General features: G+C 28.3%; 1 protein-coding gene across 2 annotated transcripts in view; it reads left to right on the top strand.

Annotated features, from left to right (window-relative positions):
* LOC117169575 overlaps positions 1-16,556 on the top strand; it is a 71,066-nt gene that overhangs the window by 46,769 nt on the left and 7,741 nt on the right. For both annotated transcript variants that reach the window (XM_033356008.1, XM_033356007.1), the window contains 5 exons: positions 2,965-3,013; positions 7,516-7,653; positions 7,731-7,883; positions 15,157-15,335; positions 15,431-15,634. In XM_033356008.1, the coding sequence (XP_033211899.1) occupies positions 2,965-3,013; positions 7,516-7,653; positions 7,731-7,883; positions 15,157-15,335; positions 15,431-15,634 (723 nt within the window). The remainder of the gene's footprint in view (positions 1-2,964; positions 3,014-7,515; positions 7,654-7,730; positions 7,884-15,156; positions 15,336-15,430; positions 15,635-16,556) is intronic.

Genomic DNA, 16,556 nt, shown 5'->3' with positions numbered 1-16,556 from the left:
ATTAAAAAGTAAGAAATTAAAAATTAAATGTTAATATATTGAAAAGATGATCTTTCACAAAAAGAGGAGAAAAAAAAACATGAAACCCCCGGTGAATATTGTTGAATTAATTAAATTTGTTATTTAAAAGAAAATAATATCGTCGTAAAACTTGACATAAAATCTCGCAAGGCATTTTTCGTATGCCAGGACAAATGACTCGATTTTCAACGAACCCATCGAACTAACTCAAACCTCGTAAAATGCACATGTTACAGTAAATTTAACGTATCTGAGGAAAACCCTCAAACTATAAGAAATCTCTCCAAAAATCACTATCAATTATTCAGAAATGAGTACAAAAACAAGATATCAAAGGTGATCTGAAAATAAAAAGACATTAGTAAAAAATGTTAAAAGACAAATTCAGCATAAACTTTTTTGAAGAGAGTAAAATATTAAAAGGTACTCATTGGTACACAAGAAAAATTATGAGGCATGTTTTAGATTGGTTTAGAATCACCCACAATTTTTTTTTTAAGATGTTGAATTTACATCAAGATTCGCTTTGTTTTAAAATTTAACTATTATGCTGAAAATTCATGTGTAACTGTAAATTCATCCCTTTTGGTAGAAAATTTAACTATTTTGTTGAAAGTTCGATTTTTTTAAATAAAAATTAATGTTTTTAAATAAAACTGTAACTTCCATGTATGGTTGAAAATTCGTCTTTTATAATTGAAATCTCCACTATATGGTTGAAAATTAATCTTTGGTTGAGCATTAAAATGCATTTTTAAATTCAACTTATCTTGATGAAATCAACTGTTTTGTGAAAAATTCGTCTTTTTGGATTGAAAATTCGACAATTTGATAAAACATTAAACTAGTTTGTTGAAGATTCTTCTTTTGGTAGAAAGTTAATCTTACTCGTTGAAAATTTATCTTTGAAAGTTAGAAAGTCAGCTATTTGGATAAAAATTGAACTGTTTTTTTTTAAAGTTTAAGAATGTTGTTAAAAAGTCTACTATTATATTTTTGGTTCAGAATTCACCTTGTTTGATTAAAAATTCTACTGTTAAAAAAACTTTTTCGAATTTATATTTGAAATATTTTTTCATAAAAACGAAAATAAAACAGCGCTACCATTGGAATATTGTGCTTAAATTTAAGACATCTGTCAAAAATCCACGAAAATTGTCTATATATATATACATAAGGACAACCGCAGGATTTCACGTGGAGCAGGTACTAATCTGAGAAATTGCACCCGCTCCCAGCGAAATTGCGGTAAAATTTCAGCCACAACCACGTCTCACAACCGTAAGATAGGTGGTTACAGTCTATAACGGAATCAATACGACTATCCGGCAAAAGTTTCGTGCACCCTGAGAACACGGAGCGATCCAAGAACTATCGCCTTCTGCATTTTTCCCGCAAGTGTTTTAGCATATTGCTGACACGCAGGGAGGCTGTTTAGGCAATTAACGAGTGATAGCTTGGCATCTCCAAGAGCGCCGATGATAAGGACGATTAGTTTAACAGAATATTCAGGGTACAATCGTTGCAACTGGAGAAAAATGGTACAATCTGTTAGGCTTGACATGTGCCCTACATCTTTAACTTATTCGCAAAAAAATCACTTATAAGTGTAATTACTTTTGGAAAATTATCCGAACTGGCTTTAACCTGTTTAAAAAATCGACATTTCCGGTTTATATTTTGTCACTTTTTAATCAAATATTGTAAATTATCAAATAAACAAAATGAAGTCTTAATTTCACATTTAAAATCTTTGGCAATCAAAGTTTATAAAAAGCTTAACTGTAAGGCAACCCAAATTTTTTATAGGTGACCCTATTTCGTTAAGTCATTTTTTGGTAAAAAATGCAAACTAATTGGTTGAAAGTTGAACCACTTTGTTTAAAACGAATTTTTTGATTGAATATCCGTTGGTTCTCAGTTCAAGATTCTCTTTGGTTCAAAATTTAATTATTTGATTGAGAATTATGTATTTTATTGAAAATGCGTCGTTCTTGATAGAAAATTAATCTTCTTGGTTAATAAATCATCTTTTTGGTTAAATTTTAAACTCCTATACTGAAAAATAATTACTTTAGTTGCAAATTCGACTCTTTGGTTGAAAACTTTACTATTTTTTTTTTTTTTTGAGAATTGATTGCTTAAACTAAAAATGTAACTGCTCCATTTTTGATTCTAAATTTATCTTTTCTAATTAAAAATTCCAATAAATTGTAGAAAAATTCATGTATTTTGTTGAAAATTCGTCTTTTTTGGTAGAAATTGACTGTTGGTTGAAAGTTCATTGTTTGTTTGTTAAAAATGCAACTATTTTGTTAAAAATTCGACTTTTTTGGATGATTTCAACTTTTTTCTTATTTGAAATTTAAGCCTTTTTTGGATGAAATATAAACCATTACACGTTTTGTTGAGAATTTGCCATTTTTGGTTGAAAAGTCAATTATTATGTGGTTTGAAGTTGTACCACTATGTAAACAAAAATTCATTTTTTGTTGTTGGAGATTCATCATTCGCTATTTGTTTGCAAATTAACTTTTTGTTGAACATTGATATTCTAGAGATCAAAATTTAACTGCTGTGTAGAAACTTGGTATTTTTTACTTGAAAATTCAACAGTTTGGTAAATGATTAAACTATTTTCTTAAAAATTTGGCTCTTTCGTTGAATTCAAATGGTTAAAAAGTGATTTTTAATTTAATTACCTCTTTGTAGTTAGGAAATTCGACTATTTTATGTAAAATTCTATTTATTTTGTTTGTAAATTCAACGATTTGGTTATGGACTTGGTTATTAATGCAACTGTTCCGTTACCCATACATAATTTTATTTAAGTGATTGTATTATTTCCCTGTTTTGAGAGCATTTTGGACTCTTAAGTTTGCAATTAGTAAATACATCTAACTGAATCGTTTAAATACAATATTCGATTTTTTTCTGTTTTAGCTGCCAGTTGTAGATCCCTTCCTGGAGAAGGTCTCACTCTCTGACCTTGGTAAGTTTCTAAAATATATAGTTATATCAACGCAACAATAATCTTCCTCCCGAAGAATTATAATCATAAATTCCTAAATTCGAATTACCTTGAGAAAATAGAATTACATTTAAATTTAAATTCGATTAGAAAAAAGGCATAGTTAATACAGATTCACAGACTTAATTATATTTTGAAAATTTTCCTATGGACTTCTAAACTCTCTGTAGATTGAATAGAGGGGTGGGGGGTTAGAAAATATCTAAATTTCTGTTGGCAAACACGGCGTCTCCGACTGGTACTAGGTGCTATTCTTGGCATCTAGTTTCATCGATGAAACGAAGGCAACGTAGATGTTAGAAAAGAAGAGATAAACTGGTATCGTTAGCGAAGCACGAACACAGTAAAACTATCAGTCCTTCATTTACCAAAAAAAATCAGTCTGCTAATTTTGCGTATCGACTTCTCGATATTTCGATTTATTTTAATAAAATTTCGAGCGTGAACATCGATTATTTGTGGAAAACCAAGATTATTAAAACTGTGAGCTATGAATCGAGGAGTTTGTAAGGAGAGAACAAAAAAAGATATTTTGTGATGGTAGATATGTATGAACATGATAATATATGTAGTTGTTGTGTTCAACTGCAGAAAATTAAACTATCGACTTACGCATTATGTCACACACTTTAAATTTTTTATGTTTAACGCGTTTCAGTGACTTTTTTATTTTATAAAAGACTTTTTTTATTTATACATTGACTACTTTAACGACATTAATAAATTGCGAATGTGAAAACATTCTTGTGAATAATATTTTTGATGACTACCGGTGACAATGTTAACTTTGCACTATTATTCAAACTCAACTTGGTGGACTGAGGAAGTTGACGACCCTGTTTATTCAAAGGACCTTATAAAAGAATTTGAAGTAGAAAACCCACCTCTTGAGGACGAATTAGCTTGGACCCTATCCAAAGGTATAAAATGTAGAACATCGCATTAACACAAGTTAGAAATATGATTAAGGGCATGTATCAGACTGTCACGTGACCAATTGTTTTCGACAAATCTACTCATAAACTATTATGGATGAATTCTCCAATTTTCATAGCTGACTGAGTTCATGGACAAACGAGGAACGTCTGTCTGGTTTGGGAAGTCCATTCGAATTATAACATTTCGAGTCGATTAATCGAAAAGAATTGGTCACGTGATGTCCTAGTACAGTAACCGGACTTCACAGTTCAAAATGCTCTTAACAAGGTGGGAAATTGGTTGATTTTTAACGAAAATAGGGCAATAATAAGGGAAAAAATCTGTTAAACAAAATTAATGTAGTTTCCATATTCCTAGGATTTCAAGCAGAAATATATTGCATTTTTCAACCACAAAAGATGGATTTTCTATTAAATAGACAAATTATTTTTAAAGCAAAAGTAAATAATTACCAACCAAAATATTTGAAACCTTAAACAAAACCGATTAATTTTTCACAAAACATTTTTACTTTGTAATATTTGCAACCAAAAAGAATTTTTCAAACCAAAAAGTCAAGTTTTCAAAGAAATAGTTAAAATTTTTGAACAACAGATGAATCTTGAACCAAAAAAACAATGCATTTTTTACAAAGTAGTTTAATCATGCAGTTGATTGAATAAATTTTCAACTAAACAGTTGAATTCCCAACCCGAAAGTATGAACTTTCAACAAAATAGTTGAATTTACGATCAAATAGTTGTATTCTCAACAAAACAGTAGAACGTTTACTCTGAAGGGATAATTTCCGAACCGAAAATGTAATATTAGAATTTTCAATATTAAAAAATTTACTTTAAACCTAAAAAAATGAACTTTCAATCCAAAACGACGAATTTTATATCTGAAAACACGAAAGTTCTACAAAAATTTTGAATTTTTAATACGAAAATATGAATTTTTAACAAAAAAGTTTATTTTCGACAAAATAAGTCAATTTCGTACCAAATTAGTAAAGTTTTCAAACAATATATATGTTTTTGCAACCAAGGTTAATTTTCTACAAAAAAAGACGAATTTTCAACAAAATATATGAATTTTCAACCACATAGTTGAGTTCTCAACAAGGGAAAAGTAAAACAAATTTTCATTCAAGTAGTTAAATTTTCAACTAAAAAAAAATAGTTTTTTAACAAAGTAGTTCAACTTTCTACCAGCTAGTTGAATTTTCAACCACTAGAGATGAATTATTATTAAACAAAAGAGATGCATTTTCAAACCAAAAAGACTAACTTTAACATAAGAAAGATTTTTTAGTCAAGAAAGCAGACTTTTTTACAAAATAGTTTAGTTTTCGACCTAGCAGTTTAATTTTCAATAAAATAGTAGAATTTTTAAGGAAAAGAGATTAATTCTGCACCTAAAATTTACTAGTGGAGTTTCCAATTAAAAAGAAATAACTTTCAACCAAAAAGATCAATTTTCTACCAAAAGATGAATTTTCTATCCAAAAAGAAGAATTTTTAGCAAAACAGAAAGAATAACTGTTTAACAAGATTGTTGAATTTTTGACAAAATAATTCAATTTCGAACTAAATAATAAATCTTGTAAACAAAAGGATTTAATCAAAATGTAATAGTCGACGTTTCAATTAAAAACAAAAAGAGGAATTCTTTAAAATGGGATAAAGAGGGGAATAGAGGAAAGAGTATAAATTCTTGAGTACACGAATTGAATTTATTCCTTTCCATTAGGCTTCAAAATACAATGCAATTCTACGCAAAATTAATCTATAAAGCATGTAGCATGGATTATAATTATATAGAGAAATGAACTGTTTTTCAAAGCTTAACTTCAAACAAGAAAGGAAGGCGTCAAATTGGGTTACTGCACTTGCCTTTAATTATTCGAGAGTTCTTAATTGTGATTGACATCTTCCATGCCGATGAGAATAATTGATGTTAAGTAAACTACGAATTTTCAACAAAATAGTTAAATCGTCTACCAAAACAGATTAATTTTCAACCAAACAGTTGCATTTTTTAACGAAAAGATGAGCTTTCTACAAAACCGTTACATTTTTTTTTTAAATGCATACATTTTCAAAACTGAAGATCAATTTTCTGCTAAGATAGATTTTCAACAAAGTACATGAATTTCTTACTAAATAGTTTAATTTTCAATTGAGAAGAATAATTTTCTAGGAGAAAAGATGAACTTTCAATAAAATATATAAATTGAAAAAAAATGAATTTTCAACAAATATAAATTTTCTACCAACATAGATGAATTATTAACAAAACACGTAATCTTTGAACCAAACAATTTAATTTTCAACAAAGATTAATTTTCTACAAGGAAAGATGAATTTTCAGCAAAATACATAAATTTTTAAGTAAATAGTTGAATATTAACCAAGAATATAATAATTTTCCATAAAAAAGACGAATTTTCAAAGAAATTACATAAATTCTCAACTGAATAGTTTGAAAAAGGATGTGATGTTAGTCCTTATTTGATTGTACTAATTCTACAAAACAATTGAATTGTCAAACAGATTATGAATTTTCAAAACAAAAAAAAAACAGTTAATTTTCAAGAAAGAAGTTCAACTTTCATCCAAGAAGTTCAATTTTCTACCTATAAATATGAATTTATAAAAATGAATATTAATTAAAAATAGAAAACAGTGTAACTGTTAACAAAAATGTTAATTTTTAACTGAAAAAGATTAATCTTTCACAAGACATTTGCATCTTCAAACAGAAAAGTTGCAATTTCTACAGAAAGAGATGAATTTTCAAAACAAAAAGATGAATGCTGCACAAAATAGTTGACTTTTCTACCAAACATAAAGAAAAAAATTGCTATCACATTGTCAAATTTCATGCCAAAAAGACGAATTTTTAATGAAAAAGTATGACTTAACAAAATTGTTGAACTGTCAACGAAATAATTCAATTTTGAACCAACTAATAAAATTTCTAACCAAAAATTTAATAGTAGACTTGAAAACTGAAAAGAATGAAATTTCAACCTAAATTAGTTGGATTTTCTTACTAAGTTTTGTTAACTCAGTTTGCATTTAACGGACAAATCTAGTGAAAGCGAGTAATAGTAAAAAGTCGGTGAAGTCTGCGCTAAATAAATAGGAATTTTGATTATTTATATACTCAAGAATAACGATTAAATTCATTTTTAATACTTTTAAAATATTTGTTTAGAAAATTGGAAATTTTTCTTACAAAATATTGCTACTTTTACAATACACATAATCTTAATACCTAAAAAATCGTATGGCACTATTGTCACACTATTTTTGCAAAATTGTGGCATTATTAAAACTGTTTTGCATCTTTGAAGTGAGTCCAAAGTCTCAAGTTAACAATATTCAACGTTTAAATTAGAAATTATAGAATTTCAGGATTTAAATTTATAAGTTGCAAGTTCAAAAAATTATATACACTATTGTAAAGTCCTTTTTTAAGGAAAATTTGCAAATTGTGTGAGATCTAATCGAAGTCGAACCATTTTTTTGTTGCAGAAGAGGATGAATCGCAAATCTTTGTTAAGTTCTTCAAGTTTCATAAGTGCTATGACCTTATACCTACTAGTGCGAAACTCGTTGTTTTCGATACGCATCTTCTTGTAAAAAAAGCTTTCTTTGCTCTTGTCTATAATGGTTAGTAACTTTGCAAAGTACCACCTGAGAACGATTAGAATAATATATATCTTAATTTTTCTTTTTTAATTTTCAAGGGGTCAGAGCAGCGCCTTTATGGGATAGTTCTCGACAACAATTTGTTGGAATGCTAACTATAACGGACTTTATAAAAATCCTTCAAATGTATTATACCAGTCCGTCCGTTGCAATGGGTGAGCTTGAGGAACATGAGCTCGAAACTTGGCGAAGTAAGTTCAATAACATTATCTTTCATAGTATAGTCCAGTCGCCACTAACACTTCTGTATGCACTAATAGGTCCCCGAGATAATTCTTTTTCAATAGGTCAAGAAAGGCCCCTGAGTACGAATATCTTGGGTAGGTTTTCGAAATCTGAGTCAATTTTTGTTTAAACAATTTTTTAAAAACAATTTCAATATTTATTCTGTAAGCTCTTCATTTATTCATAAACAGTAAGCAGGATCAACCAGTGTCATAATATTGCTTCAAATTGTTGGGAAATCTTTATCTAGCATTAATAACATATTTTGTTCATAATATCCTTTCATAAATTGTTTATAACAGTGAACATTTTCCCCTACGATGTCTAAACGATTTCCTCTTAAAAATAGCAACTTTTTAACAATAATTCAAGGAGAGAAGTTTTTATTCGATGGGAAGATTTCTTTTTCCTTTCAAGAGATCTATCCTCGATATAGACAGTTTACAAGTTATAAGTTTTTCTAATCAATAGATTGTGAAGTAACACTGTAAATATGGAAATTTGGTTAAAAACTCATTTGTTTATAACGCTGTACACTGCAAACTGTCGTACGGAAAAAGTGCAAGATGCAAAAAAATTTTATTTTTGCTCAGCCATACTAAAAATGATTTTATACAATTTTTTGTGTGAATAAATAATGAGATTGTTACAAAAAATTGTTTAAACAATAATTGACCCAGATTTCGAAAACTTACCCAAAATATTCGTAATCAGGGGCCTTTTTTTGATCTTTTGAAACCGAGTAATCTCGTGGACCTATTAGTGCATACAGAAGTGTTAATAGCTACCGAATTAGTAGTAGCAATCGTTAAGGGGCTGTTTAGAAACTACGTCACGCTATTTTGAACACCTTTCCCACCCCTCCCTTTCTTCGTCGCAGATCATCACATAAAGATGGACCCCCCCCCCCACGATGATAGCACAAATACAAACATTCCCCCCTCCCATTTTTTAAGACAAACTTTTTTATTTTGATTTACAACTCTCCCCTTTTTCATCCCCTGTTAACCCGTACTCGTCATACTGGGTACCGTGTACCCCAGGCTGACTTTGCGCCTGCGTACCTTCGAAGAAATGGTTTAGAGTGGAACTAATTATGTATAAAATAACTAAATAATTAATCATTGTTAATGATAAATAGTAATAATCTTAGTAATGATGATTATTATTAGTAATTATTATTAAAATATCCAGTTTTTCTCATAAAAAGAGTTTTTTCATTTTATTTTACAAGTTCAAAATTGACCTCTAGGTTTTATATGTTTCATGAAAATTGATAACTTCAAACTGTAAAATAATTATACTTTTTCTTTGTTTCTCGCGTTTTTATAACATAAACCATTTTTTTTAACGGAGAAAAATTACTGTATTATAAAGAGGAAGTCTTGAACTAAATTACAGTTCAAGGTTTTAGTCGATACATACAAAAGAACGCAAGTGGCAACTGTTTCAAATGGCGTGTGGTCCACTGGACCCAGTATGACCAATACGTTATGTTTAGGAGATGTGACGACTACGGGTTAAAATAATTTTTTTGTGTATCCACCCATACCCTTTTTCGTCACAGATCATCACACAAAGCCTCAACACCCCAAGGTGACGTCGCAATACCTCTCCCCACGGTGAGCCTTAACCATCTTTAACCTAAAAAAGACATTACAATAAGAAGTTTTTTTGCGGAATAATATTTTTAGACAATATGCGCATATTTTGTACAACAAAAAATAAAAAATCATGGGAGCGCTTTTTTTAAAATTAAAAAATTTGAATTTAAAAAAAAATTTGAAATAATAGACTTTTTACTTACAAGGAAGGTACTCCAGGTGTCCCTCGCCGATTTGATTCCCCTTAATATATGTTGTAGTATTCGAAAAAATAAGCGACGCTTTTTTTTTGTCTGCAGAAAAACACTTTAAGGAGGTGAAACAGCCCCTCAAGGATAGGGGGTAAATCACCCCTTAATATATTTAAAGTTGCGCTAAAAACGTTTAAATTCACAGACAAAAATGTTTAAAAAATATATTTTGCACTTAAGACAAAAATAAAGTTGGGTTTCGACAACAACAAATTTTTTTTTAATTAATGGGGGTAAGCTACCCCTTAACTCTTTTTATTTTGTGTCTATGATAATGAATACTTTCCATACGCCAAGACAATTAGGAAGATAGTTTTATAACGAAGGAATTAAAGTAAAGTCCATACTATATAAATAAAAAACATTACGTGGGGGTTAACCACCCCTACATTTTGTCAAATACGCTGAAAATTACGAAATTCGCAACAACATCAATTTTTAATGGATGGGGGTATCTAGCCCTAAATACTTTTTATTTAGTTTCTATAATAATATATATTTTCCATACACAAAGACAATTGGGAAAAGTTTTATACCTACATTAATAAAATAATTACGTGGGGGAAAACTACCCCCTAGTTATTTATAGAATTGCAAAAAATGTCTAAACGCGAATAAAAAAAATGCGAAGAAATATGTGTTGCACACAAAAAATACTACACCTAAATTGTTTCACATTATTAACCTTCATAGTTCAATCTTTTGCGCATTATTTTCAAAGTTTGTTCATGTTTAAGGCATGCGATCTATTGTAAATGAATCACCTTTTTTTCGCAGGATAAAATTTATCACAGAATGTGCAATAATAGAATAGCTGACAACGAATGTTGAATCTTTCATGTCGTTCCTGTTGGAATAATAGTAAAATTTACAATTTTATCAAATTATATATTATCATCTTTACTTAATATTTTTACAAATAGGACTCATTATGCGTTCTTAGCTATTCTATTATTGTACATTTTGTGATAAATTTTATCTTGCGACAAAACAAGGTGATTTTGAATCTAAATTTTAATATTGTTCCAACAGGAACAACAGGAAAAATTCAACCTTTAGACTATGTATTTGGTTTAGAGTTTGGAAAAATGATGTGCGTCACTTTTCCGATTCTCTTATTTTGATGTACATATCAGGAATAATATTAAACTTTAGTCTTTGGCGCATAATCAGTTAACCTCGCCAAGATATACTAATCTTTTTAAATATGCATGGTACAAAAGCGCATATATTGCAGATAAAGTAGGCAAATTCGAAAATCCGGTTAACTTAAGCTTTTGTAATTCTTATAAAACACGGTGTGACATATTAGGTTGCACGAATATCGCTATAATTCGATGTGCGTGGTGTAAAAAATCGTTATGTTTTAAACACTTTTTTGACGAATATCATTATTGTTCAAAGTTCTTCGATATATTGTCTAGAATTCACAATATTTTAAACTTGACGTAACCGTATAATTTTTGTCTATAAACTATGTATACTTTTTAATTATTTTGATAATTTTTTTTTGGTGTAAAACAGTTTAGGGGTAGTTATCATCTTTAATCATCTTTGTTTCTTAAAAATATAAAAATACCTTGGTCCTCTTTTTTGTGTGTAACATGAATTTTCTTCGGATTTTTTTACTCGATTTTAGACTTATTTTGAAATTTTATACATAATTGAGGGATGGTTTACCCCCGTTTAATTTTTTTCTTGTATGGATGGAAATTATATATTGTCATAGACGCAAAATAAAAAGTGGGTATGGGTAGCTAGTTATTAAAAAATTTTATTTTTTTGAAGCACCTTTATTTTTGTCTCAAATGCAAAGTATAAATTTTCTAAATTTTTCTTCTATGAATTAAAAAATTTTCAGCTCATTTAAAAATCTGTATGGCTGGTTTAAAGCCGAAAGCTGGTTTTAAGGTCGAAAGCCGACTTTTTTTTGTCTCAAGTGTAAAATATCCCTTAACTAACACTGTGAGTAAAAAAGACCCCAACAAATGTTTAAGCCCGAATTAACCGTACTAAATTCGAGAAAATGGTTCATGTGTCGACTTTTACCAGTAATTGACATCACTAACTAAAAGTAAAGTGAACTAGTATAGAGCGGCAAACGTCAGCATACGTTGGGCATAAGTAGACCTCGTAAAACTGTGCGGGTATTTAATACCCCTTGTGCCGTTTGTAAACAAAAAAGTGATTTTCAACCAAAATTTGTGCCATTGATGTGGGTGATTTTCGTTTAATTTCCAGCGTAAGTTTATCATCTAAAGTAAAATCATTTTTTTTCTCATAATTTCATAGTCTCTTGCTCTTGTAGATGGCCTACAATTTACGGCGCCGCACAGGCCTTTGTAGCGGCTGTGTAAAACTTGTTTTTATGTTACTTTAGTATTTTTATTAACTATTTTTGTACATTCAAATAAAACTAAATTGATTTGAACATGGAAAAATATGGTGATTTATTTGACCATAAAAACAAGTTTTAATTTTACAAAATAAATACCTTTTTTGGAAGCATCAGTAATCAGTAATTTTTTTCTTACAGTGTAGTAACTTAAGAGTATAACCCTAAATTTTTAGGCAATAATATTAAAAATTACGTGAGTTATGAATTGTTAATTTAAAAAATCACTTTTTGTCGTTTTTTTCAAGAATTTTTTGACTAACTTAAATTAAGTTTAATGACTATAAAACCGATTCCATTTAAAAAAGCATATGCTAAACTACATTAAGCAATTTTTGTGTGCAAAAATATTCAATACTGGCTGCGCGGAACATGTTTGAACACGTGGGGCGAAAAACACCCGTTGTGCCATTTACGTAATAAAAAGGAGTTGTGCCAATTCAAGGATATACTTTTTAAAAAATGTTCTCTTATTAATTTAGCAATTTGCAGCACATTTAAAAATATGCAGGGTGGTTTACCCCCACGTAATTTTCTTATTCATGTTGGATGGACTGTATTTTACTTCCTTCGTTATAAAACTAATTTCCAAATTTTTTTGTGCATGGAAAGTATATATTATCATAGACAAAAACTAAAAAGTTTTAGAGCTGGCTACCGCCATTCATTTTTTAAATATTTTTTTGGTGAAACAAGTCAACTTTATTTTTGTCTCAAGTGCAAAATATATTTTTTGCCATTTTTCTCTGGGAATTTAAACATTTTTAGCACAAATTTAATTATATGTAAGGGTGGTTTAATCCTTTCATATATTTTTTGTTGTTGAGAACATTACGTTATTCATCTTTCATCTCGAGGAAACCCCCCTAAAGTGTTTTTTCGCAAATAAAAAAAAACGTGTCGCTTAGTTTTTTGAGTACTGCAACATATATCAGGAAGAATCAAATCCGCGAGAGACACCTGGAGTACCGTCTTTGTCAGGAATTTAAAAAAATTAATTATAGAGTCAAAATACTTCTGCAAAATTTGTATAAGATTATAGCTGTTGAATATACAAACGGTTATGTATTCCTTTAGTGAAAAATGTTAATCAAAAATATTACTTGAATTTTTTTTCCAGAATTTTCTCCCCGGATTAAATTTTTATATATTTTTAGTATGTAATTTAAAAAACCATGTCAGCGTTTAAAAAAACATTTACTATTAATTATTATTTTTTGCTGAATTTATTTTGTGGCTTTTAAAACATAAATTTTCTATTCTTCATGTTACCAAAAAAATGAATATTTCTTTTCGTGGTTTATATGTTGGCAGTATATTGTATTGTAGCGCCTATAGTAGTACAGAACTGCAAAACTTTGTCATGATGAAATACATTGCAGTTTGGAGGGCCTGGTTTGAAGCTAAAAAATCACCATTTTTTAAGCAACTGTTGAATAAAATAGTTGAATTATAAACTACAAAAATTAATTATCAACCAAACAGGTGAATTTGGAAACAAATAGTTGAACTTTCAGGCTAAACGAATGGATTTTCAACAAAATAATAAATTTTTTTACTAAATAGTTGAATTTTTAACTTATAAACATGAATTTTTAAACAACTTGCAGAACTCTTAAACAAAGAAGAAAAAAGGTCAATAAAAAGCCGTTGAATTTTGAACAAAATAGTAGAATCTTCATTAAAAAAACATGAATTTTCAACAATTTTGTCAAATTATTAAACGAAAAAGATTTAACTTCAACCAAAAACAGTTGCATATTGTACGTAATAGTTAAATTTTCAAGCTAACAAGACGAAATAAAAAAAAACAGATGAATTTTCTATAAAAAAAAATAATCTTAAAAAAATTCGTTAAATTTTCGATAAAAAAAATCGAACAAAATAGTCTCATTTTTATCAAAGTAATTAAATTTCCAACTAAAATTATGAATTTAAAAAAAAAAGTTTTTTTTATACCGAAGATTATTTATTAACAGAAAACGTAATGATTGATATTTCAACCACAAAAAAGATTTCAATTTTAATTCAAAACCACGACTAATAACAATTATATGTTGAACAAGCCGATACACTCTCAATAAAAAAAGACCAAATTTCAACCAAATTATTAAATTCTTTAGACAAATACTCTATATAGCAGTTAAATTTTTTACCCGAAAATATAAATTTTCAATCATAAAAATAATTTTAAATCAAATAGTTAAAAAAATTTCTACCAAAATAATAGAATTTCGAACCCAAAGACGAATTTTCAAGAAAACAGTTGAATTTTCGACCAGACAGTTTAATTTTAACCTAAAAACTTCCAATTTCACCAAAAAATTAAATAGTTAAATTTACACATCAAAAAATTGATTTTCAACCGGAAATAATGAATTTTCAACAAAATAGTATAATTTTTAACCATATAGGTAATTCTTAAATTTAAAAATCGAATTTTTCAAACTTTCAACCAAGTCCTTTAATTTTTTATCAAGAAGATTAATTTTCTACGAAAAAGGACTAATTTGCCAATAAAGGCATCGATTTTCTATCAGATTGTTGAATTTTCAACTAATAACTATCAATTTACAACCAATAATGAAATAGTTAAATTTTCAGTTACTAAAATTAATGTTAAAACAAAAACAATTTATTTTCTAGAAAATATTTAAATCTTCCACCAAAGTAGTTCACATTTCAACCAATTAGTTGAATTTTCAACCAAAAAAGTATTAATTCTTAATGACAAATTTAATAGGCCGACTAAAATTAATCAATTTTTAACAAAAAATGAAATAGTTAAATTTGCAGTTCAAAAAATGTTTTGTCAACGAGAATTGTTCAATTTTCTACAAAAAAGTTGAATTTTCAACAAAAAGCATGATCAAATATTTCAACTAAAAAAACGTGTGACCTAGTTTTTGAATTGCTCCTATTTGATAATCGAACATGAACGAGAAAGTGGACAAATATAAATTTCGAACAAATTATTTTCTTTTTGCAGATGTACTAACAGATCAAGTTCATCCCTTAGTTAGTATAGGTCCTGACGCATCACTCTATGAGGCTATCAAAACATTGATACAAAACAGAATTCACCGTTTGCCTGTGATAGATCCTGATACTGGAAATGTTCTTTATATTTTAACCCATAAGAGAATTTTAAGGTTTCTTTTCCTTTATGTAAGTATCATTTAATTTGCACCATTTCGAAGTGCATACTTTTGTCCTTCTTTGCTTATGTAATATCGCTCATTTTTATTACTTTTCAATTGCAGATAAATGAATTACCTAAGCCCTGTTTCGTAAGCAAAACATTGAGAGAATTGAGGATTGGCACATTTGAGAACATCGAAACAGCTACAGAAGACACTAGCATAATTTTAGCCCTGAAAAAATTTGTTGAGAGGCGAGTCTCAGCTTTACCGATCATTGATGGCGACGGAAAATTGGTCAACATTTACTCCAAGTTTGATGTAATCGTAAGTACAGTCATGAATCTTCAAGGTTTAACATAAATTAGCTAAAACGTTAGAAAGAATCTAAACCACATAAAAAACCTGGAAAAACATTTTTTGTTTAAATTGCCGTATAAAATTCAATAACAAAGGTTTTTTATTTGTACAAGTAGCTTTATATCACTGCATTGAACTATTTTGTTGAAAATTATTTTTTTTTATTTTGAAATAATTTTTAAAAATTAAAATTTGAACGATTCTATTTTTGGTTATAAATGGATCGTTTTTAGTTAAAACTTTAAGTATCTCGTTGAAACTGCACGTATTTTACTGGAAAGTTGCCGGTTTGTTTACAATATTTTTTCTCTCTTGACAAAAAATCTTTTTTAGTTAAAAATCCAACACATGTTAAAAAGTCGTCTTCTTTTGATGAATTGAACTGTTTTGAATTATTAAAATTAAAGTCTTTTTTGGTTGAAATATCAGGTACTACATTTTTTGGCATCAAAATTTTATTATTTGGTTAAAAGGAAAACCTTTTTGTTAAAAATTAATTTTATGTTGTCAAGATTCATCATTTTAATTGAAAATGTATCTTTTTGTTTGAAAATTAAGTTCTTTTGTTGTAAATTGTTTTTTTCCTTGGCTCAAAATTTAATAGTTTTTTTTGCTGAGAATTTAATTAGTATTACAGTTAAAACTTGAGCTATTTTGTTAAATTTTTTTTTGTTTTTAACTGAAAATTTAATTATTTCACTAGAATATTACACCAATTTGATTAAAAATTCATCTCTTTAGTTAAAAATTACTTTTTTAACTGTATTCAATTTTTGTTGTTGAAAAATTATCTTTTTTAATTGATAATTCGTCTTTTTGGTAGAAAGTAATATTCATGGTTGAAAATTCATATTTTTGGTTTAAAATTCAACTATTCCACTTAAAGATT

The sequence above is a fragment of the Belonocnema kinseyi genome, chromosome 3 (genome assembly GCF_010883055.1).
Source record: "Belonocnema kinseyi isolate 2016_QV_RU_SX_M_011 chromosome 3, B_treatae_v1, whole genome shotgun sequence".
Classification (NCBI taxonomy): Eukaryota; Metazoa; Arthropoda; class Insecta; order Hymenoptera; family Cynipidae; genus Belonocnema; species Belonocnema kinseyi.
This window is presented reverse-complemented; position numbering and strand designations above follow the sequence as displayed.